This window comes from Phytophthora sojae (assembly GCF_000149755.1).
Source record: "Phytophthora sojae unplaced genomic scaffold PHYSOscaffold_7, whole genome shotgun sequence".
Taxonomy (NCBI): domain Eukaryota; phylum Oomycota; class Peronosporomycetes; order Peronosporales; family Peronosporaceae; genus Phytophthora; species Phytophthora sojae.
This window is the reverse complement of record NW_009258121.1, coordinates 2,318,084-2,341,470: the sequence shown is the minus strand read 5'-3', so window position 1 is coordinate 2,341,470 and position 23,387 is coordinate 2,318,084. Positions and strand designations below refer to the sequence as shown.

General features: G+C 54.6%; 9 protein-coding genes across 9 annotated transcripts; 3 read left to right on the top strand and 6 right to left on the bottom strand.

The window, feature by feature from the left end:
- Positions 1-321: 321 nt before the first annotated feature.
- Positions 322-1,732, bottom strand: PHYSODRAFT_517349 (hypothetical protein; the record flags this gene model as incomplete). Its single annotated transcript, XM_009534226.1, has 6 exons — positions 322-483; positions 532-775; positions 837-1,108; positions 1,181-1,438; positions 1,569-1,616; positions 1,661-1,732. 6 exons carry the CDS (start codon positions 1,730-1,732, stop codon positions 322-324), a joined length of 1,056 nt encoding a protein of 351 aa, XP_009532521.1.
- A 157-nt stretch (positions 1,733-1,889) lies between these two features.
- PHYSODRAFT_515468 (hypothetical protein) lies at positions 1,890-2,911 on the bottom strand (the record flags this gene model as incomplete). Its single annotated transcript, XM_009534225.1, has 2 exons — positions 1,890-2,675; positions 2,756-2,911. The coding sequence occupies 2 exons, from the start codon at positions 2,909-2,911 to the stop codon at positions 1,890-1,892; spliced, it is 942 nt and encodes a 313-aa protein (XP_009532520.1).
- A 2,461-nt stretch (positions 2,912-5,372) lies between these two features.
- PHYSODRAFT_516194 (hypothetical protein) lies at positions 5,373-6,415 on the bottom strand (the record flags this gene model as incomplete). The annotated part of the gene is made up of 2 exons (XM_009534224.1): positions 5,373-6,152; positions 6,236-6,415. 2 exons carry the CDS (start codon positions 6,413-6,415, stop codon positions 5,373-5,375), a joined length of 960 nt encoding a protein of 319 aa, XP_009532519.1.
- A 630-nt stretch (positions 6,416-7,045) lies between these two features.
- PHYSODRAFT_516624 (hypothetical protein) lies at positions 7,046-8,082 on the bottom strand (the record flags this gene model as incomplete). Its single annotated transcript, XM_009534223.1, has 2 exons — positions 7,046-7,831; positions 7,909-8,082. 2 exons carry the CDS (start codon positions 8,080-8,082, stop codon positions 7,046-7,048), a joined length of 960 nt encoding a protein of 319 aa, XP_009532518.1.
- Positions 8,083-8,141: 59 nt separating this feature from the next.
- Positions 8,142-12,325, bottom strand: PHYSODRAFT_515152 (hypothetical protein; the record flags this gene model as incomplete). The annotated part of the gene is made up of 5 exons (XM_009534222.1): positions 8,142-8,524; positions 10,897-11,059; positions 11,090-11,677; positions 11,753-11,962; positions 12,050-12,325. The coding sequence occupies 5 exons, from the start codon at positions 12,323-12,325 to the stop codon at positions 8,142-8,144; spliced, it is 1,620 nt and encodes a 539-aa protein (XP_009532517.1).
- Positions 12,326-12,638: 313 nt separating this feature from the next.
- On the top strand, positions 12,639-14,216 carry PHYSODRAFT_303925 (hypothetical protein; the record flags this gene model as incomplete). The annotated part of the gene is made up of 1 exon (XM_009534221.1): positions 12,639-14,216. The coding sequence occupies one exon, from the start codon at positions 12,639-12,641 to the stop codon at positions 14,214-14,216; it is 1,578 nt and encodes a 525-aa protein (XP_009532516.1).
- Positions 14,217-16,438: 2,222 nt separating this feature from the next.
- On the top strand, positions 16,439-18,638 carry PHYSODRAFT_246778 (hypothetical protein; the record flags this gene model as incomplete). Its single annotated transcript, XM_009534220.1, has 2 exons — positions 16,439-17,882; positions 18,223-18,638. 2 exons carry the CDS (start codon positions 16,439-16,441, stop codon positions 18,636-18,638), a joined length of 1,860 nt encoding a protein of 619 aa, XP_009532515.1.
- Positions 18,639-18,884: 246 nt separating this feature from the next.
- PHYSODRAFT_352190 (hypothetical protein) lies at positions 18,885-20,337 on the top strand (the record flags this gene model as incomplete). Its single annotated transcript, XM_009534219.1, has 3 exons — positions 18,885-18,912; positions 19,021-19,149; positions 19,271-20,337. The coding sequence occupies 3 exons, from the start codon at positions 18,885-18,887 to the stop codon at positions 20,335-20,337; spliced, it is 1,224 nt and encodes a 407-aa protein (XP_009532514.1).
- A 122-nt stretch (positions 20,338-20,459) lies between these two features.
- Positions 20,460-21,453, bottom strand: PHYSODRAFT_547958 (hypothetical protein; the record flags this gene model as incomplete). The annotated part of the gene is made up of 3 exons (XM_009534218.1): positions 21,227-21,453; positions 21,061-21,147; positions 20,460-20,987 (listed from the first exon to the last, which is right to left on the bottom strand). Coding segments are annotated over exons 1-3 (792 nt in total), but the record flags the coding sequence as incomplete, so codon positions are not given.
- Between the last annotated feature and the right edge of the window lie 1,934 nt (positions 21,454-23,387).

The following is a 23,387-nucleotide window of genomic DNA, read 5'->3' as shown; positions in this document are numbered from 1 at the left end:
CTCGGAGGGAATTGTTGGCGCGCGCGACGTCCAGGATCTGGGCTCGAGCGCTGCGTGGACGCGCCTGGAGCCGCGTCAGCTTCTTCTGGAGCGCCACCAGCTGCGTCTTGAGCTTCTTCACCTCATCCTGTCGCACGAGGTATGACGGTCTGCGGCGCTTGGGGCCGCCGCGTTCCTGTCTCTCCGTCATGTGTTGCTGATTGGAATACTTTACCCAATCGGTCAAAATTGTGCAATGCAAATAACCCAAAATGGGTTATATAAGCTCTTTGAAAAATATTGAAGCGCGTATATTTCAGTAAACAGAAATAAATTCGCTGTTTAGTTATTGGGGGTGAGGCTTTCTACCATCGTGCGGTGCATTGTTTCACCCCACCGATCCATGTTATCGCGTATTTCTTCCCAGTTACCCGTCGATACCGCGAAGGAGGGTCGATGCAGCTGTGAAAATACCCACCGAGTCAGCACGACAACGCTCCCTTCCTGTCCGGCATTCTGTTGCCCGCTGAATGTGCCACCGATAGCCGCAACTTTGCGTGTGTACGACGTCAACTCGAGAATGGCGTTAATATCGCGCCGAACGCGCGCATGGGGTCTGTACGGATGCCTCTCGTCTTCGTCCACAAAATCTGCAACAATCAGCCCCCTCCCTCTCTCGTGACCGGGTTCATTACCAGGCTCGAAGAACTGCGAGAACAGCACGGTGTTGGACTCCATCAGCAAACCGTTAATGGTCGTAGAAACCAGTCGGTTCTGAGTGACGCCTGTCATCGTCCTCACGAATCGTTATATGTCCCAGCTTCTCTGAGATGCTAATCTCAATGTTGCAAAAGTACTGGACCAGCATGTCGAACACTTGCCTGACGCTACCCACGCCGTGAAACTGGATCGTCGTGAATCGTGTCGAACAAAAGTCTCCATTCGACAGCTCATAGCGACGATCTTCGCACATCGGCTTGCACGGATCCACATTAGGTCGTCGCTGGCGCAAGAACTGATCTGCATCTTCCAACTTCATTGGCTTCAGCTCCAGCAAGGTTTCTTGTCGAAATGTTTCATATCTTTTTAAATGGATATATCTCTGTAGTGGACTCCCGGCTTCAATAGTCTACCTCATTTCACAAAAAGAAAATTAGCAACCGCGGAAAAATGGGCTGTAATCAATAAATCACAAACGTACACATAGTGCATACTCCGACATGATGCCCTGGATATTGGCGAACTCCAGTTGCTGGGTCTGCACGGCATCCCGCAGCACTTTGCAGGCAATGACTCTGTCCTTGTCATTTTGCCCCGGTGTTCCAAAAGACTCTAAGGCCTGTTTCTTGAGCTCCTCCATCCGAGCATGAAGAGCGTCCAGCTCCTTCTCCAGCCGCTCCTTCTCCTCCTTCCGCAACGTGTGGGTGGCTTTGCGGTATTTCCTCTTGGTTGTTCTCCTCTCCGTCTCTTGAGGCTCCGACTCTGCTGTGCCGCTGTCGTTCTCCGAGTCGATGGGTTTTTCACGCTTGCGTCTTCGATTGATTGCTCCGTTTTGGGTGGTTGGGGAAGTGGGGTTTGGGTCGTTAAACGACGTCTTTAGCGCCAGAAGCGTGTGCGCGGATCCATCCTCCAGGCTGCTAGGCGGGGGCGGAGCGGACGTCGGAGACACGACGAGGGCCACGCGCGGACCCAGCAGCAGCGACCTGTAGTAGCTGTCGTCCCGGATTTCCTCGCGCGATGAGCCGAACACCATTGGAACGCCCCTTACAAGACACAAATAGCGAAATGTCTGAGATAACGGTTATTGTGGGTTTTGTGTGGGTTTTACTCATCTGCCAAATAAACTCCTTGTGTTTTATTCGACAGGTGATCTCTGTTAAACCCACACTAATAATTTGCTAACCTTTAGTCTAGCCCCATGTAGGTGGTCCATGGTTGCTCGGGTCCAAGCTCTCCATGATGGTGTTGTGCATGTTTTGGCTCCAGCGATCCATGTTCTCACGCAGCTCGTACCACCCGTCCTTGCGGACGGAGAAGTTTGGGTGGCGTAGTCGGGAGTGCGACCACCGCGTCAGAACGACTACCTTTTCATCAACTCCGCTGTGAGAAGAACGCCGAGTGTACGAACGCACCTCCATCACCGTGTTGACGTCCTTGCGGATGCGCTCGGCCGGTCTGTACGGGTGCCTCTCGTCCTCGTCCACAAAGTCAGCAACAATTAGCCCATAGTCATCGTGCTGATCCGGCCCAGTCGCGCCAAAATATTCTGAGAACACGACCGTGTTGGATTCCATGTGAAGCCCCTTGCCGGTCAAGGACACCAAGCGGTTCTGCGTGATGCCTTCTTCGCTGTTGTCGTCGTCTTCTCGAACTGTGAGGTGGCCCATTTTCTCCGAGACGCTGATCTCGATGTTGCACAGGTAGTAAACGACGAGGTCGAACACTTGCTTGACGTTCTGAGCGGGCTCGAACTGCGAGGTCGCGAACCGGACAGCCCAGTAGTCTCCTTCGTCGCTCTCAAATCGATAGTCCTCGGACATCGACTTCAACGGGTTCAAGTGGGACAGTCGTCGGCTGAAAAAATCGCGAGCGTCTTGCAACTTCAAGGCCTTCACCGAGCGCAGCGCTCGTTTCCTTGACAGCTCATCCTTGCCTAAGGTGAGCGTTCTCTGGATAGGACTTCCAGCTTGAATGTTCTGCAGTGATCCAAGATATAGTGGTTAGAATCCCACTACCAGTGCGGATATTTCGTAAATTTCAAAGATACCAAACGTACACATGCTGCGTAGCCGGTCATCGCCGCCTGGATCTCCACAAAGGCCTCTTGGTGTTTCCTTACAGCATTGTGGAGTATGTTCGAGTACAGACGTCTCTCGGCCTCGTTCTCGTCATTCCGATCGGGCGCGAACGCGCGCTGCTGTAGCTCTGCCATCTGAGTCTGCAGCTGAGCCAACTCTGCTCGAAGATGATCAATCTCCTCCTAAGTACAAGAAACACAGGCGCGGTGTCAATAGTCGACCAATAATCCACCTCAAAAGCAAACAGACAATCCACTGTACCTTTCGGATCGTATGCGTCGCCTTGCGGTACCCTCGCTTCTTCTTTCGTTTAACCACTTGGACAACCTCTTCCTCCTCCTCTCCATCCTCGTCACTCTTGCTGCTCTCTGGTGCATGCTGAGTCGCCCTCCTCTTCGTCGGACGGACCACCCCCGTCGACTCCACCGCCAAGGGGGAATTCCCCCACTGTGGTGAGTCCCAGTTCCTCGATGCAATTGGGCCGCTCTCCGTCTGCCATTGACGCTTAGTAGTCGCCAGGTTTGTGACTGGCAGGAGGTAGTTGTGGTGCGGTGTCCCAGTCATCGGAGCACACGCATTGGCCGCACGCAGCAGCGGCAGAAATCCTTCTCCTCCTCCTCCGGACGAGAGCCAATTGCTGCGATGCGTGGGCTCGGGGTGTAGTGGGGAGGCGGACGTCGAGGACGATGACAGGTCCGCGTCCGTGCGCGGCGAGTTCATGGAGGAAGCGGCCTTCATTGCAGCAACTGAGGGCAAGTTGTCGACTGAGGACTGACGCGCGTGACGGTGATTACGGGGCACTTGCAATGAGCCTGTTGTTTGTTATACCGGAATTGGAAAGGTCTGTATAGATGGATAGTAGAGACTTGTGTTGGCCACAATGCTGTGAGGTACCTGTATGTATTTTTGTTGTGAATGCCGATACAGACTTTCGTGAACAGATTTCATTTTATGTTTTAACGGAGGTTTTGAGTTTGAGACGGGAAGTTAAACAGGTCTCTCTTTTGATGGATGTAGTTGACCTGTTGAACACGGTACAGATACGACCCACAAACTGCAAAGAGTGGTACATCCAAGTTCCTACAGGAAATTATATAATCTAAGGAGATAAGTGATTGAGGTGCGTTACTACCACCATTTCCTCCAAGCTCATTCCCCAAAATTCGTATGACAATGTGGGCCACATCTGAATTTGCGCTAGACGCCGTGTCTGCCATTTTCCAAAGTCTTGATTCGCTTCCCTAATTAATTGTGTGGCTACTCTAGCAAATCGTCTTTCGCACCAAATCCGTTAGACAAGTTGTCGATGATGGGTAGCAAACCAATTTCCTGTGCGCGCTCAAGCGTTCCTACTCGGCCTTGCATACCCCAACAAGGCACGCCTCGCGTTCAAGAGCATTTTCAAGTAACAAGGACAGTAATGTAGCAGTATTACAGAGCGTGCGATTGGCGGCACGCCACCCGCCCACGAGATATTACAATGCTTACGATACGTTGCGCGCAGAGGTGCAGGCGCTTTACAGCGACTTGGCCGTGCGCATGCAGGCCTGCAAGACTGGTGCCTTCGAGTTGCCTGTGCACAAAATGTAATAGACTCTCCCAAGTAATCACAGGCGTTTATAAAGATTCCTGAAAAGCCCTGAACTACTGTACAATCGACGGATTTTACCGCCGGTAATCTACTGTTGGCGCGTGTGTTAGTTCGAGAGGCCCAAGTGGGCCCCCACTGTATTCCAGGCAATAGAGTACATGAGGTAGTTGGGCTCAAGTAGGGACAGATCTGCAGCTTGTCGAAGCCTAGCAATGCGTCTCTGCATGCGTTACGCGGTTAGTGCCGCATTTGCTGAGTCTACTTAGCGATACATGTAGGAGCAATTGGGCGGACAGTTGAGCTGGGCTACAGTAGAGCACTCACCATGAAGGGCTAAGCTCACAACCAAGTCTTAATGCATAGTAGTGGAAACGACTTGTTTGGCTGCAATTAATGGCCACACAACGGCGAGACTGTGTGCGTACTGAGGCAAGAACTCGACCGCTTCAGTGCCAACTACGCACTGCTAGTTGCACTTCGTAGTTGGCACTGTAGGGCAACTGCGGCAACTAAAGCGGTCAAGGGATACCTCTATCCTATCCAACGTCATCAATATCCTATCCAACATCATACGAATTTTCACGTCTGACGATTGTCTAACCAATTCCGTCTAAGAATCCTTTTTACTTCTAAGAGAGAGGTTGATACTCCTCAATAACATCGCACTTCTGCTGGATGGTTAGTCACACACCCTTGGTACGCTTCTGGGTGCCCTTAGATCACTTCTGGTCCTCTGCTCAGTGCTGCCTTGAGTTTGTCTGTGGAAAAAGTGCGCCATGCTTTTGGCGGGATGATTCAAATGAAAATGGAATATGTAGACCACACAGTGGCGGTACTTCAATGTGACGGGCGCTCCCTCCTGAGATGATGCCCCTTGATATCATGATTCCACAAGGGTATCAATTTATACGGTTTGCAGTTTCTGGGTGGTATCTGTATTACTATTATACTAGTAGTCGCGTTCACGTAGCATATTTGCGCGCTTAAGCTGTCGCTTCACTCGACTACTCGCCGACAGGCAGCCCAAGGCCGATATGTAAGTCCTCGGCCAGACTGCGTTGCATCGTCTTGCCGAATAGGTCCATGCGGTCGCGAAGCTCGTGCCAGTCCTTGGTCCCAACTGGGAAGTCTGGGCGGCGAAGCGTGTTCTGGACCCATTTAGTGAGCACCACAGTCTTGCGAGCATCAGCTTCCTTGCATTCGCGCACTTCAATCACTGCGACGATGTCTTTTCGAATGCACTGGCCCGGCTGGTAAGGATACTTCTCGTCCGACTCAACATAGTCCATCACGATCATGCCGTAGTCGCCGTCTCCGTGAGCATTGCTCTTCGCTTCATCACGCTCATGAAACTGGGCAAATGTGCTCGTGTTCGACTCCACCTTTAGGTCGTTGATCGTCGTTGAAACCAGTCGATTTTGCGTGATACTTTTGCTCCCATTGTCGTCGTCCAAGCGGACTGTGATGTGGCCGATTTTCTCCGAGATGCTGATCTCGAGGTTGCCGTAGTAGAACAGCAACAGGTCGTAGATCTGCCTCACGCTCTGGGCGTCTTTAAGCTGGGTTATTGTCAACCTCTCGGAGAAAAAGTCTCCGTTGTCCATCTCGAAGCGCCGACCTTCATCGCAGATCTTCCGTAGGTTTGTGCTGGGCCGCCGCAGCTGTAGGAAGTGCTCGGCCTGCGCCATTTTGCCAGCTTTCATGCCCCTCAGCATCCGTCGGCGTGAGTCTCGATCTCTTTTTAATACGATTGTGTCGTGCAGTGGAGACCCAGCTCGCGCGTTCTGCAAGACATTGAGTACATACGCAGTTCAGAATACGATCTTCATGAGGATACATCAGGACAGCGCCACATCATTTTACGTACACACATGGAGAATTCCGACATGATGCACGCGACCTCGCCGAACCGCTGTTGATTCGCCTGTACATCATCACGTAGCTGTCGGCCAACTCGAATGCTCCTCGCCGTGTCAGGGTCTTCATTGCCCATCGATGCCATCGCTTGCTGCTTCAAGCTCACCAACTGGGCATTTAGCACCTCCATCTCCTGTAGCAGCCGCGCTTTTTCCTCCTTCAGCAGCAGCAATACAGACTCTCGTTAACACTAGCCTCCACCTATTTGAAAGCACGAATCACACACCTTCCGGACAACGTGTGTCGACTTCCGATGCTTCCGCTGGCGCTGCGGCTTGGTCGCAGCCTTCTGTGACGTGTCCGACTTGGTGCCGTCGACTCCAGCATCCTTTTCATCGCTATATTTCCTTCCCCCGCACAGACCCAGCACCTCATCGAGCCCGGCTGGGCTGGTCGCTGCATGTCTTTTCCCCAACGCTGTATGTAGCGGAGCCCCGGCACGCGCCTCGGTCGCTCTCTCCGCTGCTCCATCCGACGTCGTGATAATTTCCATCTGCTGAGGCTCATCCGGCGTGGACGAAATGCCCCAGCAACGATCCATCGCTTCCTTCCGCTCTCTTACTCCCCCGCTAGCACCGACGCGTTCGTTCGCTGACTCGCGCTGGAAGGACTCGAAGGCCTGCACTGCGCGCAATCGGTGCGCAATCCAAATCCCGCTTAAGTACGTCTGTCACGACTAGCAAAAGGCAACTTGCACACATAGTACATGTTCGGCCAAAAGCAGATTGCGGTACAGTGTACAAACAAGTAGCCTCGTCATTTACGCGTGGGTGTGCAGACTCTCGAGCAGTGTACGATGCAGCAGCAGTCCCCAGCTGTCCATAGAGTGACGGAGCTCTCGCCAGCCTTCGACGGCCATGGGGAACTCGGGTCGATGCAAAGTGTTCTGCACCCAGCGAGTCATCACGACGACCATCTCCTGCTCGTCGTCGCTGTCTCCGTCTGCTCTCGGGCGGTTGTACGCCCGCACTTCGATAACGCCATTCACTTCCTTGCGAACGCGTTCATTGCTCCGGTACGGGTAGCGTTCGTCCACGTCGACGAACTCCGAGACCACGATCCCGTAGCCGCGGTCGGCGCACGGGATGTCGTCGCGCTCGCAGAACTCCGAGAACATGATAGTGTTGGACTCCATCTTCATGCCCATGTTGGTCGTCGTGGACATGAGGTAGTTCTGCGTGATGCCCTCGATGGTGCTGTCGTCGTCGTTCTCGCGGACCGTGACGAGCGTCTCGAGCTTCTCGGACACGCTGATCTCCATGTTGCTGAAGTAAAAGATAACCAGATCGAAGACCTGCTTGACGCTCTGCGCGCCCTCGAACTGCATGATGGCGAAGTGGGTTGAGGTAAAGCCCCCACTGTCCGTCTCGAAGCGCTGATCCTCCGTCAAGGCCTTGCACGGATCAAGGTTGGAGCGGCGCATTTTTAAGAAATGCTGGGCGTTCCTGATCTTCCTCTCTTTCATCGCTTGCAGCGTCTCGTGGCGAGAGTGGGAATCCTTCTTGAGCACGATTCTCTCTTGCAGAGGCGTCCCCGCTTGGATATTCTACAATACATGAGTCAAGTCATCAGTAATAATTCTCTGTCTCAGCGCCAGCACTACCAGCTCCCACCGATACGTACGCACAATGTGTAGTCCGACATAATGGACAGCGCCCGGCAGAACGTCTCCATGTGTCCCTGAACTCCTTCGCGCAGAATCTGGCGCCGCGACTTGCGCACGAATCGGTCCACCGGGAAGGTCGGATCAACCGCTCGCTTCTTAAGCGCCGCCATCTCCTGCTGCAGAATCTCCATCTCCTTCAAGAGCCTCTCCTTCTCCTCCTATAAGCGACAATTACAGTCAAAAAGCACCGTCAGTACTGCCATAACGACCACACTCCTTCCGCGTCCATCGCCACCTTTCTGATCGTGTGGGTGCCCTTGCGGTGCTTCCGCTTGCGCTTCGGCTGCGCGCTCTCCGCTGACTCTGTGCCAGTATCGCCTTGGTTTCCATCGACTTGTAGCTCTGGCAGTGCTTCTGTCGGCCGCTTGTGAGTCGTCTCACTCGCGTCTTCCACCTCGCTATCCTCGTCGTGTCTCGGGGCTATTATGGACGCCCACGAGCGCGTCGGGGCGGCGCTGTCACTCAGAGGAGACGAGGTCGTGGACGACGTGCTGGACGACGCCACTCCTGCTCGGAACGCGCCGTCGTGGCGCCTCATTGATGGCAGTCGCTGCATCGGCGGAGGTGACAAGTCTCAATGACAATCCCAGGACCTGTCTTTGCCAATCAGGTGGTTGATGGTTGAGACACAACAGCAGAGCAAACAACGCTGCATCCATGCTGCTGCAGAACTAAGCCATTGTCACAATGATTGTGAGGCTTTACGGATGCCCCCGTAGGTTTTCAGCTACCGTGCGATGAAGAGCCCGTCCCCACAAGTCCATGTTGTCTCGAAGTTCGTACCATCCGTCCCTGTAGACGGGGAACTTGGGGTAGTGCATTCGGTTCTGGACCCACCGACTGAGGACGACAACGGGTTTGCACGACGGAGGGCCTCCTGCCACGCTCTTGGGGCGCTGGGGAGAGAACTCGCGGATTTCCAGCACGGCGTTCACGTCTCTCCGGACGCGCTGGTTGGGGACGTACGGGTGGCGCTCGTCCTCGTCCACAAAGTCGGCGACGATCAGCCCGTAGCTGCTGTCCGCCGGGCCGTTGCTCTTGTCCGTGCTGCGGTCGAAGTACTGCGAGAACATGACCGTGTTCGACTCCATCTTGACGTCCTTGTGTGTGATCGACACCAGTCGGTTCTGTACGATGCCGCTGTCATCGACGCCGTCGTCTTCTCGGATGGTAATGTGGCCGATTTTCTCCGAGATGCTGATCTCTATGTTGCAGAAGTACAACAGCAGCAGGTCGAAGACTTGCTTCACGCTCTGCGCGTCCTCGAACTGCGTCACGGCGAAGCGAGTGGAGCAGAAGTCTCCGTTCTCAGCCTCATATCGGCGCTCCTCGGCCATCGTGTTGCACGGGTCAATATTTGGTCGGCGCATCTGCATGAAGCGCTGCGCCTTCTCCATCTTTTTCGCTTTATCATCGCCAGGGTATCCTGCCGAGATTGCTCGTCCTTCTTTAAGTAGATAAAGTCTTGCAGCGGGCTACCCGATTGGATTGTCTACAAGAAGCAGCATCACAGATAAAAAAACGTGAGAAGATTCAACGAATACCGGGGATTGAAGCCCGACGAAGCTTACGCATAACGTGTACTCCGACATGATCGACGAGAGATGACTGAAGACCTGCTGGCGCTGCTTCACGCCTTCTCGGAGGGCCCTAGAAGCCTCCAATTTTCTCATTATCATCTCCTCCTCCTCGTTTATCGGTACTCTTGTGTGGCTTCGCAACTCCACAATCTTCGCCTTCAACTCGTCCACTTCTTGCAGCAGTCTCTCCTTCTCCTCCTAAGCACCAACAGAAACCACACCAGTTAAACCCCAGACCTTTCGCCTTCACATCGCTGGTCAACCACCACCTCACCTTCCTGATCGTGTGCGTAGCCTTTCGATACTTCCTCTTCCGCTTGGGCTTCTCCTCCGTCTTCACTCCTCTGCTCCCCCTCCACACGTTTCTTCTTGACCACAACCTGCCTCTCTTTTCCTTCTTGGTGCATCACCAGCCCCCTCCTCTCCATCAACGCCAGCCACGGCTGCGCTGGGTCCACCACGTCCGCAGTTGTGGACGATGAGGACGACAGTGGAGACGTTGGCGTTGGCGTTGGCGTTGACGGGGTACGTTCGCATGGACATTCCAGGGTTCACGGGCAGCCCTCCGAGGGGCGCGAACGCGGCCTGCGACTGCGGGAAACTCGCCTCTGAGAGGTGCTGAAAGTCGTGTACTTGCTGTCTGCAGAGCTGTAGGCGTAGCAGAGTTGATCTCAGCACGAAGGTGCGGGCAGAAGACGAACGGAAGGTAGGAGACTGAGGTTGCCTTGGCAGAATGCCGTGGCGGGAACAACCAAGGCGGCGGAGCTGGTTGTGCTCCTGCTGGAGAATGCGGAAGTGAGTGCCGAGCTGCGCAGCAGCTCGGCGCCGCCGCCTTGGGACCCTTGCTCGTGTTGAAGGAGTTTCCTAACCGACCTATGCTTTGCTATGCTGGTAGGTGCTGTTGCTGCTGCTGAAGCTGCTAATGTGCTGCGTCTGTCAGTTGCTAACCGCTGCCGCGCGGGGCAACGAGAGGTAGTGACCTCCCACAGTCGCAGCGGTTTCTGTGCTGGCGAGCTTCGCCTGCGACCGCGTGCCGTCTTTCCGCGCTGCGGAGCACTGCTTGGTGGCGCTGGTACCGCTGGTACCTCACAGCCTCCAAGCCGCCATTGAGACGAGGCGGCGCGCGCTGCCCAGCGGCGTCCAGGCGGCCGAACAGGTCGCTGCTCATGTTCATGCTCGTCAATGTGTGTCTATCGCCCCGAAAATACTGAGCGAAATGGCCTGTAAACATGGTGACGGGCCACATGTACCGCATTTTTGGTACATTTTGCATGTAGCCATGTTCCTGTGACGGGGCGACTGGCGAGATATTTCGTGTTGCAGTTGCAGTTGTGGCAACTCGTGTGAATTTATTCTTCTACCTACGACAGCAAACGACGGGGGAGAGGCGCTCCATCATCGTGTGGTGCAGCGTCTGGATCCAGCGCTCCGTGTTGTCGCGCATCTCGTGCCAGCCCGACTGCGGGATCTCGTACTCGGGGTGATACACTTTGCTGTGCACCCAGCGAGTGAGCACGACGACGCGACCCTCGCTCGTGTTCTTGGACCTGGTGCGTACGCCGTGCTTGATCGGGTACGACGTGAGCTCGAGCACGGCGGAGAAGTCGCGGCGGATGCGCTCGTGCGGGTGGTACGGATTCAGGTCGTCGTCGTCCACGAAGTCCGCCACGAAGATGCCGTACCCGTTCTGCGGACCTGCGTCTTGGTCGCCCGGCTCGTACCGCGAGAAGTAGACCGTGTTGGACTCCATGCGCAGCCCGCCGATGGTGGTGGACACGAGGCGGTTTTGTGTGATGCCCGGCGCCATGTTGTCGTCGTCCTCGCGGATCGTGATGTTGCCCAGCTTCTCCGACACGCTTATCTCGATGCTGCTGAAGTACGCGAGCAAAATGTCGTACACCTGTTTGACCGTGTTCTCGAACTGCATCGTAGAGATGTACGTCGCGTAAAAGTCCCCATTCGACGCCTCGTAGCCGTGGTCTTCTCTCATGGGCTTCAGCGGGTCCACACGCGGCCTCCGGTCATTGAGAAACTTAGCGCCGTCTTGCAGAACCTTGCTCTTGAACGCCAACAGCGTAGCCCGTCGAGAGTGCGTATCCCGATGTAAGTGGATCGGCCGATGTATAGGACTGCCAACGCGAATATTCTGCAAAAAAAAACCAATAAAAACTCCATGAGATCTCCGCTCTCCCCAGCTGCAACATAACGGAGTTGAACTCACAAATAACGAGTACTCCGACATGAGCGCGTGGATCCTGGTGCACTCGAGCTGCTGCTTCTGGATCGCCTGTCTCAGTAGTCGATTTGCGCCCTGCGTCTGACTCGGCGTCCGCGTGTTCACGCCCGCACACGTGGCGAACGCCCGCGCCTTGAGCTCCTCCATCTTGGTGTGCAGCTCGGCCAGCTCCTCCAGCAAGTTGGCCTTCTCCTCCTGCAATAAAAGCAATAAAACCCACGTACTCGTTAATAAAACCCAATAATTCGACCCACCCACCCACTAAATAATTGTTGTCCTCACTTTTCGAACGTTGATCGTGGACTTGCGGAACTTGCGCTTGGGCCGTTTCTTCGGGACTTCGGGCTCGGAGTCGTGATTCTCCCTCAGCTCGCGCTTCTTACTGCACGCTACGGGGCTGGAGTCGGTGCTGGGCGACACGAAGCCGGGACTAGCAGCCGCTGCCTTGGGGGACGGCGCCCTGTCCGTCGCGTCGTCGTCGCGCATCTCGTCCATGGACGCCAGCCACTGCGTGGCCTCGTCCGTCACGAGCCTCGTGGGGGACTCGAGCGCCTCCATGCTTTCGAGCTCTGCGGTACAGTAGGGAGAGGAGGAAGGGGGAACTGAGGCAATCGAACCAGCGGGTGCTTGGAGGCGAAAGGCAATGCAGGGGTAAGTTGATGGGTAATTCAACGCAAATCGCTGGGGAAAGAAACCGGAAATAGGCGAAGCAATCGGTGGCGTGATGGGTATCTCGACTTGAATTCAACTCTTGACCAGACCAGACCGAACACTCTTGAAGTGTTCGGCGTGGTCAAGCAATTCGCCGTAACAATTGCAGTGTTTGAGATGCTGTTGGATCGGAGTGCTCATTGTTCAAGTCGCGGTAGCTATGACGGGTTTGTCTTCTGATGTGACGGTGGTGGAGAAATTGACGGTGTATTGCTCGGATGAGACATCGCTGCAAGAGCTCGAGTCGCCAGTGGTGCTCGGGCCGCTGGACCACATCACGCAGAGCTTCACGCCTATCACGGTCGTGTTCGTGTACCGTCGGGGGGGAGATGCAAGTGCGGAATTGGTTCCTTTCGACCGCTTTCGGAGCGCGCTGAGTCGCCTGCTCGACTACTATCCCCATCTCACTGGACGCCTTGCCATGGACCCGAAGGACCGCACACCGCGCGTTGAGCAGCTTGGAAAGGGGGTCACGTTGCTGGCGGCGGAGTGCAGTGAACCCCTCGCAGCGTTTGAGAAGATGGTGGAGGACGACCAGCCGCCGCGATTGGTAGTTACCAATCTTCCGGATGGAGGCAACGCGTTGCTGCCGCCGTTTGATGCGACTGCGGCAGGACTGACTCACGAGTCGATACTGGCAGTACAGCACACGCGGTTCAAGTGTGGAAGTGTGTCGATCGGCTTTTGTCTTCGACACGTCATTTGTGACGCCTGTGGGTTTTTCCAACTCGCGCGTGACCTGGCTGAACTGTATCGAGGCTATGGAGACGTCGACTATCAGCATTTGGAACGTGCGCATGCTGTAAAGCTGTCCACGCCGCCCCATACCCGCTCCTACATGGCGGGACTGCACGATGTTACAGCCGAGGAGAGAGAAGAAGCGCTCAAGTTTAAGCCGATTGTTTTCAAGGAGCTACCAACGCTGGAAGATGTGGCGGCCGACACTGATGCCTCCAAGCGACCAACTCCTCCTCCTCCACCTCCGCCCATCATCGGTCGCGTGCTCCCCTTCTCTTCGAGCGAGCTAGCTGCCCTCAAGGCTGAAGCCAATCAAACCAATCCAGGCAAACCGCTGTCGACTTTCTGCGTTTTGGCGGCTCATGTCTGGCAGACTGTCTACCGCGCCAGGACGAGTGTGTACGAAGCCCAAGGCTTGACGTCAGGTGAGGCTGCAGGTCGCTTATCGCGCCAGCTTTTGGTACCGATAGACCTGCGAAGTCGCGACCAACTAGCAGAGCTTCCACCCCGATACTTCCCTAACGCCGTTTTGTCGCTGGTACTGTCGCTGCCTGCGGCTGAGCTACTCAACGCGCATCTATCGAAGATTGCTGAAGCAGTTCGTGACGGAATTCAACCACAAAACCCCATGGACGTGAAGAAAACGTTGCGATGGATTGTAGCGCAGCCCGACAAGAGCCGCGTACTGCCTTGCTTCGACTACGAGCAGGAAGGCGTGCTTGTCACGCAGTGGAACAAGTTTGACATGTATCTGGGGGCGGCATTGGATGTCGCACCCGCACTTGTGGCTCAACCGTTCACGCCGCTATCACTTTACAGTGGCCTGGCTTATTTTATGGCCACAGAGGGTCAGCTCACTCACTCAGGCCATGCCACTGGGGTTCCCTCAGCCAGCGTAGATGTTAGTCTCGCGTTGAGTAACCGGCCTGGGATATTATCGATCAAGACGCCCTTTTTCGACGTCACCGCGCGTGAAAAAAGTAGTTACATGGTTGAATAGACTTCCGTACGAATTGTCATGGAAAACACAGCGTATCCGTCTCAAATATCGTGCAAACTGTATTGGAGGTCGTTCAGCGTACCTTTGATGTCTCTTGGCCTCCCAATAGTCTTGGAGGCTTACTTTATTAACTTTGATTGGTAGACTTTCCACAATGCTTTCTTACACGAAAGCATTGTGGAGATGTCTATAGGCAACCCGGAGCGTTGCTCCGAGAGGGTACACAGGTCGGCGAATAATTTCATGGACGATGATAACGGATAGCAATTGAGTAAATCCCAAAGTTGTGTTGTTTTTAATCCAGCCGAACTCTCTAGTAGATTCTAACTTGGGCATCTACTGCGCCTGCTTCACAGCCGCAGCATCTGCCCGGGAATAACACCCTGGTCAGCGTCCAATGGCTGCGTTGATGCCAGCAACGAGAGAGCTATTTCATTCAGTTTGCAGGTAAGGTATACTGTGCTCATTTAGTACTATGTTGTGTGCTAACGATCAGACGAGAGAGCAAGCGGAACGAAGGAGAGATGCATGGTGCGCTGATCTTGACCTTTTAACTTGAGGGTAAATTGCGGAATGAGAAATACGTTAATGTGCCAAGTCCTTGGAAGTGGGCGCTTCAACGCAGTTAAGGAAAGCCTAATTCAAACGAACGATGCTCGTGTCACTGTCGAGTTGAGCTGGTTGGTTTGGCGAGAGACACGAGGTTGGGCATCTTCGGCTAAGTGATTGCCAATCACTGACTGAGTATTGAACAAATTGACATGTAAAAAATGCAGCCTGCAGCTAGACAAGTCATATTTGTCATCTTCAGCTAAGCTTGGCCGATTATGGCGTAAATTGATACAGGCCATGACGCTCTCATAGTGTACTGGAGCGTCCGTAAGTGTTTGAGCGCAGGTTTTGGTAAAGAATGAACGATTAGTATCAACCTTTGGTATTGTGCTTTGCAGACTTTTTGGCACTTTGGACTGTAACTCGTACGACTTATCGAGCACGACTTATCTATAAATCGTACTCGAGTACGAATTGCTGTATATCATGGATGGTCAATCTGCACCAGGTAGAGTGCACAGACCAACTCGTGCATGATTTAGCGCATCCAACACGAGTAAGCATCGCTTTGGCACTTTTAGAAAGTGCCATTTCCGAGCCAAATCGGCTTCGAAACACAATTTGAGCAACTCGCATTCAAAGCCTCTATGATTTATCCTGAAGTACGAACACTAACTCGTGCACTAAATAGGAGGGCAAAATGGATGCAAAACACAATAAATAATGTGCATAAATCTTAGCATTTATCGACGGGTACCCGATTCCGGCAGATATTAGCTTAAACATTACAATTAAGAAAGAGAGACCCGGTTTGGTACCCGGTTTTGGAAAATTACAAGTTTTTTGCCAGGGCCAAGCACAGGTCTTCGACCTGTGAATACTTAAGAGCTCAAGCTCGAGTTATACTCCACGGGTCGCCAGCAATCATTGGCATCGTTGGCACTGTACGGCACGGTGCACGAAATGAGTTTATTGTAAGTTATCACGAATACTACAGCCTGCAAATCCAGCGGTCTACCTTTTTTACAGTGAGCAAACGAATAGGGTAGCTGACATAAGCAATTGCACAGTTCATACTGGGCGTACAGCTCATTTCGAAGCTGGCGCCCCAGCACTCGAGCAAGCGTTTTCCGACGGGGCCATGCGTCTGGTGTTGCTCTTGACGTTGGTCGCCTTGCTATTCTCAGCTACCCTGGCACTGAAATCATTGAGAAGCGATGACTGGTACACGCAGAAATACAACAAGAACTGGATCTCCGAGGTAAAGGACTAAGTTGGTTATAACTATGAACGGCAGATAATTTCAACGGCAGACCAAAGTTTTTCCTACTAGGTAGTTTCGACCCTCTGATTTTGCGTTCTTCGCGTGCAGTACATCCTACGAAATATTACGCACCACAAAAGGCCTTGCCTACGTCGCCTATCCTGCCCGTGCACGTATTGCAGACTAATAAATTATAAAATTATAGTCTAGGATGACATCCTAGACTATAATTTTAACATCCTAAGGATGTTAGTTTTAGGATGCTGTGATTTCATTGGTAGGAAGTGAAATATTACGCGGCGTGACAAAGATTACCACAGCGCACCTTCTGCGAACATTCCTTACCGACCCCCCCTGGAGATATCAGCTTGCAACCTCTAGGACATTCTTCTTCACTTCCGCTGTAATGGAGAAGGAATCCTCGACGGTGGCCACGACGGCGGAGTTCGTGCTGCAATGCGCCGACCCATCTTCCCTCCAAAGCCTTCGATCGCCAATGCTCCTCGGCCCGCTGGACCAGTGCTCGCTGCTCGCCATCCCCTTGGCCGTCGTCTTCGTGTACCGTCAGAAGCCGGACGCAACCCGGGAGCTTATCCCCATCGATCGACTTCGAGCTGTGCTAAGCCGCCTGTTGGACTACTACCCGCAGTTAACCGGTCGCATCGTCATCGACCCGAAGGGCCAGAGACCGCAGATCGAGCAGCTCGGCACAGGGGCGAAGCTGCTTTCGGCACAGTGCAGTGAGCCGCTCAAGGCGTTCGAGGTCGTGTCTGAAGACGACAACCCAGGCTCAACACCTCGGCTGATCGGCACGAACTTACCTGGCAGGGGCAATGCGCTACTGCCGTCTTTCGACCCGACGGAGGCTGGGGCGGCGCGTGATGCGATCCTGACAGTGCAGCGCACACGCTTCGCCTGCGGCGGAGTGTCGATCGGTATCCGCCTCCGCCACATCGTGTGCGACGCCGCGGGGTTCTTTCAGCTCGCGAGAGACATGGCAGAGTTGTATCGCGGCGTCAGAGACCTCGAATTGGGTCAAAGCTCCATAAATGCGACACTGTTGAGCTCGCCCCCGGAAATTCACGCGTACATGTCTGAGCTGCAGATGTCGCTCGAGGAGAGACAAGAAGCTCTTCAGATTAAACCGACGCTGTTTGAGCTCGCGCCAGAGTCGCAGTCCACAGTGAGCAGCGAGACGGTACCTGTGGCAAACGTCGTGCCTGTCGTCGGCAAGATTCTGCGGTTTTCTTCGAACGAGCTCGCTGCTATCAAGACTGAGGCCAATGCTGGCGATACCGACCGCCCAGTGTCAACGTTCTGCGCTCTGGCGGCCCACGTGTGGCAGAACATCTTTCGCGCGCGAGTGAGCTTGTGTGAATCTCAGGGAATGCGCTCAGAGGAGGCAGAACTGCACGCCCCACGGCAATTCCTCGCTTCCGTTGACCTGCGCAGTCGCGGCCAACTGAAGGTATCGCCGCGGTATTTCCCGAACTGCGTGCTTTGCCCCGTTTTCTCGCTATCTGCCTCGGAACTACGAAACGCTCCATTGTCTAGCATCGCCGTCGCGGTTCGTGACGGAGTTCAGCCCCTGGATCCATCCGAAGTGGAGCAGAACTTGCGTTGGCTCGCTGCCCAGCCCGACAAACAGCGCGTGAGACTTTGTTACCGCTACGAAGAAGGCGGCGTGATGGTGAGCCAGTGGAACAAGTTTGGCATGTACCGAGGTACCGAGCTCGACGTCGCGCCAGCACTTGTAGCTCAGCCGTTCACGCCAATCTCGCTCATTGACGGGCTGATGTACTTAATGGCGACCGAGGACCAAGTCGATCAAGCTGAGGATTTCACAACAGGTAGTATTGACGTTAGCTTGGCGCTGAGTGAGCCAGTCTGGGAATTTCTAGAGCAAGACGCACGCTTCCGCCAACATCGTCGGTCGTAAACCACAATAGGACAAAGGTGGAGTCCACTACTTTGCCTCATTCCTAACGAGACGAAATCTACAAACCCCTAACTTTTCCTAAGATTCTGTTGCAGACTTTGGTATCGGATGCCTTTTTCAGTTTGGGTCTTCCGGAGATGATAAACTCCCTTGCAGATGCATGTACGCTATAAAGAGATGAAGAAGCAATCGGACCACGACAACGCAAACGCTGCTTTCTCGCTAATGCAGCGTGATAAATAAGTACGAAGGTGACGGCATTGTGTACAAGCGCGACCAGTTCTGGAACAAGATAGCTACGATTCCGAGCCAGACCAGCGTCCTTCTGTTATGTGGGAAGCTGGACCCCCAAACTCCCCACAAGTTCGCTGAATCCCTGTTCAATGTGCTCGTTGGGAAGAATAAGGAGCTCGTCACCTTCGACTTCGCCCCGCACGGTGCCGTGACGTCGAGGCAAATGGTCGCTGGCGATCCGTGGAGTGAAACCTGCGGCATGAAAATCCTTGCGTCGTATGTGCGGAATGGTGGGGACCTTCAACGTATGGACAAGTCGTGCGTGGACCAGATGCCCGCGTTTAACTTGACGACGCACGAGTTCTACCTGCAAGCCTTCATGAGCACGGATGACGCCTACGAGGGTGCCTTCAACTCCAGCTTGAGTTCATAGGAAGCCTTGCTGAGGTTCCAGGTCAACATTTTTACAGATAGATTTCGGATTTTTTTCGCGAGCTGAAAGATAAAATTTGCTAGATGTTCTCTGACTAGAAGCTGTTCTAAACTGAAAATAATCGTCATTTTGTAGGTCCTACATCTGTACCGTTCTTTTTTTAATCCTCCAATAGAAACGTTTCTACTTAAATTAGAAACGCTTCAGTGGGTGGCGTACGTCACACAATTCAAGCGACCAGGGAATATGCCGCGCGACCAGGATACCAAGCGACGTACGTGGCGCTCTACCTCCTCCCCCGCTGGCACCATTGCCACCTGCCCACCATGTTCATGTAGCTGACTCTCTGCGCTATTGACCGATGTGCTTTTCACCCCTGCAGGCACGCGTCTCGTGGACGAAGATGACGGAGACACGGTGGAGTTCACCACGTCCAAGGACATCACCGTCTACCCCACGTTCGAGGCCATGGGGCTCAAGGAGGACCTTTTGCGAGGCATCTACTCGTACGGTACGAGTCTCCTCTCTTCAACGGTGCTGCTCCGGGGCTCTAGCTCGCTCTGTAGCCTCCAGCACAGTCTCGAGAGTGATTCAACCACCTTTTCTAACGATATTATTGCTGTTTTACTCAGGCTTCGAGAAACCCTCGGCCATCCAGCAGCGCGCCATCAAGCCGGCTATCCAGGGCCGGGATCTGATCGCCCAGTCGCAGTCGGGAACGGGCAAGACGGCCGTCTTCTCCATCTCCGTGCTCCAGTCGCTGGACACTTCCAGCAATGAGACGCAGGCGCTGGTGATTTCGCCCACCCGCGAGCTGGCGGAGCAGACGCAGAAGGTCGTGCTGGCCCTGGGAGACTTCATGAACGTGCAGTGCCACGCGTGCATCGGCGGCAAGAGCGTGGGCGAGGACATCCGTCGCCTGGACTTCGGTGTGCAGGTGGTGTCGGGCACGCCCGGCCGCATCTTCGACATGATCCGCCGCCGCAACCTGCGCACGCGCAACATCAAGATGCTGGTGATCGACGAGGCCGATGAGATGCTGAACAAGGGCTTCAAGGAGCAGATCTACGACATCTACAGGTACCTGCCGCCGTCGACGCAGGTGCTGCTGGTGTCGGCCACCATGCCCCAGGAGGTGCTGGACTTGACGCGCAAGTTCATGAACGAGCCCGTGAAGGTGCTGGTGAAGCGTGACGAGCTGACGCTCGAGGGCATCAAGCAGTTCTTCGTGGCCGTGGAGAAGGAGGAGTGGAAGTTCGACACGCTCTGCGACTTGTACGACACGCTGACCATCACGCAGGCCGTGATCTTCTGCAACACGAAGCGGAAAGTGGACTGGCTGACGGCCAAGATGCGCGAGGCCAACTTCACCGTTTCGGCCATGCACGGAGACATGCCGCAGAAGGAGCGCGACGCTATCATGCAGGAGTTCCGCTCGGGCGGCTCGCGCGTGCTCATCACCACCGACGTCTGGGGCCGTGGTCTGGATGTGCAGCAGGTGTCGCTCGTCATCTGCTACGACCTGCCCAACAACCGCGAGCTGTACATCCACCGCATCGGTCGCTCCGGTCGTTTCGGCCGCAAGGGTGTGGCCATCAACTTCGTCAAGGACGACGACATCCGCATCCTACGCGACATCGAGCAGTACTATAGCACGCAGATCGACGAGATGCCCATGAACGTGGCAGATCTCATTTAGGTTTGAGCACGAGCCCGTTCGCCCTTCGTTTTAAGCTTATCTGAATACATCAGCTACGCTGTTCATGTGGAACCCCCTACGTAAGTTTATAGCTCGTCGCGCTGGAGACTCAACTGCGGAGGCTGCTGGTTCATAGCCTCTTCTCGCTGCTCCAGCAACGTTAGCCGCTCGTCCAGAATGGCGGAGATGGCAGCGCGGAGTGGCGCCGTGCTCTCGGGCGCCGTGAGCAGCTGCCGCAGCTGCTTTGCTGGCATGGCTTGCAGCTCTTCGATCGTCAGCATCTTGGTCACCTTCTTGACTGAAGCCTTTGTTTCCTGCTCTTCGTTCTTGGAGTTGCTAGACTCGGTCTCGGCATGCGATTCCTCCGCAGTCTCTCCCTCACGCTCCCACTTCTCGAACAGCTCGCGACGCCGCTGCCTCCGCTCCTCCACCATCTTCACCCAGAAGCTCTCAATCGCGTCCTCGTCCATCTCGGGGAACTCGTCGATGGCAATGCTGCGCGTGGCGTTGTACTTGCCACCGACGCGCTCTTCAACGCGCGGCTTGCTCTCCAGCACCATCATCTCGAAGTCCTCCACCTCGCGCTTACTCCGGAAATACGGCGACGCTAGCGCCACTTGCAGGTGAATCACATAGTGTAAATCCCCCAGCTACATGTTAGCAACACAATAGCAACCGTTAATCGTCTTTCAGCAACACCAGTATTGATCCTCCATCTTGTACCTCGGTAGCTGCTGCGTGAACCTTCGCGAGCGACAAGGTCTGGTAGATGCCCGAGTCCGACAGGTCTCGAAGCTGCTCCACTGCAAACTGTGCCCAGCACAACAGCAATGGATATTAATATGAAGCTTACAGCACGGCACGAAGCGTGATTATCTAATGTGCGTACGTTGGCAGCGTCAGCGATGACAGGGTCGTTTGGCGTCTGAGCCGTGCGAGCGCTGGAAAAATATGAGCGAGGTGCGATGGATGCAGCGACGTCGAGGTTGCAGTTGTTGCAAACGATGGCAAGCGCGCACACGAAGACCCAACGCAGCACCAGGCGAGGCAGTCGCGTCGTGCCCATAGTGGAGACTTAAGCACGCACACCTCTTCACGCAAAAGATCGCTCTCCTTGTTTGACAAGCATCGAGTAAATAATGGCCAATTGGGTCAACTTAAGTTACGGAACCAAATTTGAACCAATTACAGACTCGCGCAGAGGGTATCGAACTTAACGATCGAGCTGCTACTTGAAACAAAACTTTGAACGACAAATTATCAAAATTCAAAGTCTTTGCGAGTTTGTTGAATGTTCGGATTGAAAACATTCGTGATTCGAGATGCCCGTCCTGGTTGTATCGAGAGGTCTACCTTTGGCTCCTCAGCACACATCCTTGGGAGCTACTAGACAACCTGTTGTCGTAAGCACGGATGCTGCAAACTATATGTAACAAGGTTACATGGAATAGTGACCCTGTCCCTATTCAGGGATGGCTACATCGGTCACTCCCCTGGATAGTGACCCAAGTGGCCTCAGAGCCAACAGATGCATTTTGTATGACACAAACTATAGGGAACTTAGGATTTGTATGCAGGCCAAATCTGTACCAACCTATAAATACATTCAGTCTTAGATCTACCGCTTTTCAAGTCAAGTCGCCCCCTTCAGACCAGGGACACGTGAACGGCTGTTCACTTGGAGTTTGTATACTCCTGCTTCCTCTGTTAAGAAGTGCTGTGTGCCCCGTCACACTTGGTAGCACTTGTAGTCAATCCTACGCCTACGCGGGTAGATTGGACTACCTGAATCCTCTGTGGTCTCATCGAGTGAGCCAAGATGGATCGGACGGAGTTTCCCCATCTGAACGACTGGCAGTACGAGTCCGTTCGTTAGATGGCAGGCATCTTTGGGAAGATACTCTGCGTAGCTTAGCGGCGGCGACGCCGGCTGAGCAGGTTGAGCGTATCAACGCGTTCGACACCTACGAGCGAGGGCTCATCGCCCACGTTCAAGGGCTGCAGGCCACTGCGGCCGCGCCGAAGCCGGTGCAACCGAAGCCCCTGCGGCTGAAGGTTCACCCCTTCGAAGGGAAGGAAGGAGAAAACCTTCACTTCTGGGTTCGAGAGGTTGAGCTCGGCTCTCGTCTCGGACGAGCGACTCCGTGTCGCCTTTGCGCTCTCCAACCTTAGTGGTCGCGCTAAGAGTTGGGCGTATACGCGCGAAGCGACGACGCCTGGATGCTTCGCATCATGGTCCCAGCTGTGCGAGCAGCTGCGGGCCGCGTTTCTTCCGGCGAACTACGAGTACCGCCAGCGTTCGCGCTTCCTCGCCTGCAAACAAGGAAGGCGCGAGCTGCATGAGTACATCCAGGAGATGCGAGTGCTCACTGCCTCTTTGGTGGGGAACCCCCTGCCTGAGCACATCAAGGTGACCGTGTTCATGGACGGTCTGCGTGTCGGTCCTGCCCGCACGCAACTGTTCCGTGTGCAAACAAACACTATGGAGGAGGCGATTCAGATCGCCCTCCAGGAGGAGTACAGCAACAAGCAGGCTCGTACCCCCGCCACGGTATGGCAGAGCAACCCTGCCTGGCGGTGCGCCTAATGGTAACTCCGGCAATGGAGCGATCAACGGGCCGGTTCCCATGGATCTGGGCATGGCCGAGCAGAGCGACATTCGCTGCTACGGCTGTGGCAAGCTTGGGCACCTGAAACGTGCCTGTCCCGCGGGAGGACTGAAGAAGAAGTTCTCTTCGAAGCCCTTTGGCTCTAGGGGTCGCTGGCAGAAGCCGCGCCCCAGGAACCAGGGGAACGCCGGACACCAGTAGGGGCGGGGCGCCCTACTGGGGAAACACTAGGTCTTCATGAGGGGCGTGCGGGTGGCGCACGCCATGGGGACTTAGCCCCTGAGAGTCTCTGTACTCTCGAAGCGGAGAAGGGCAGTGGTGGGCTGCTTGTGGTACACGCGAGTGTACCGGGATACGATCATCCCTTGAGAATCTTGATCGACTCTGGGGCGTCCAAGAACTTTGCGCGCCGCCAGACTGTCGCACGCAATCGCGACAAGT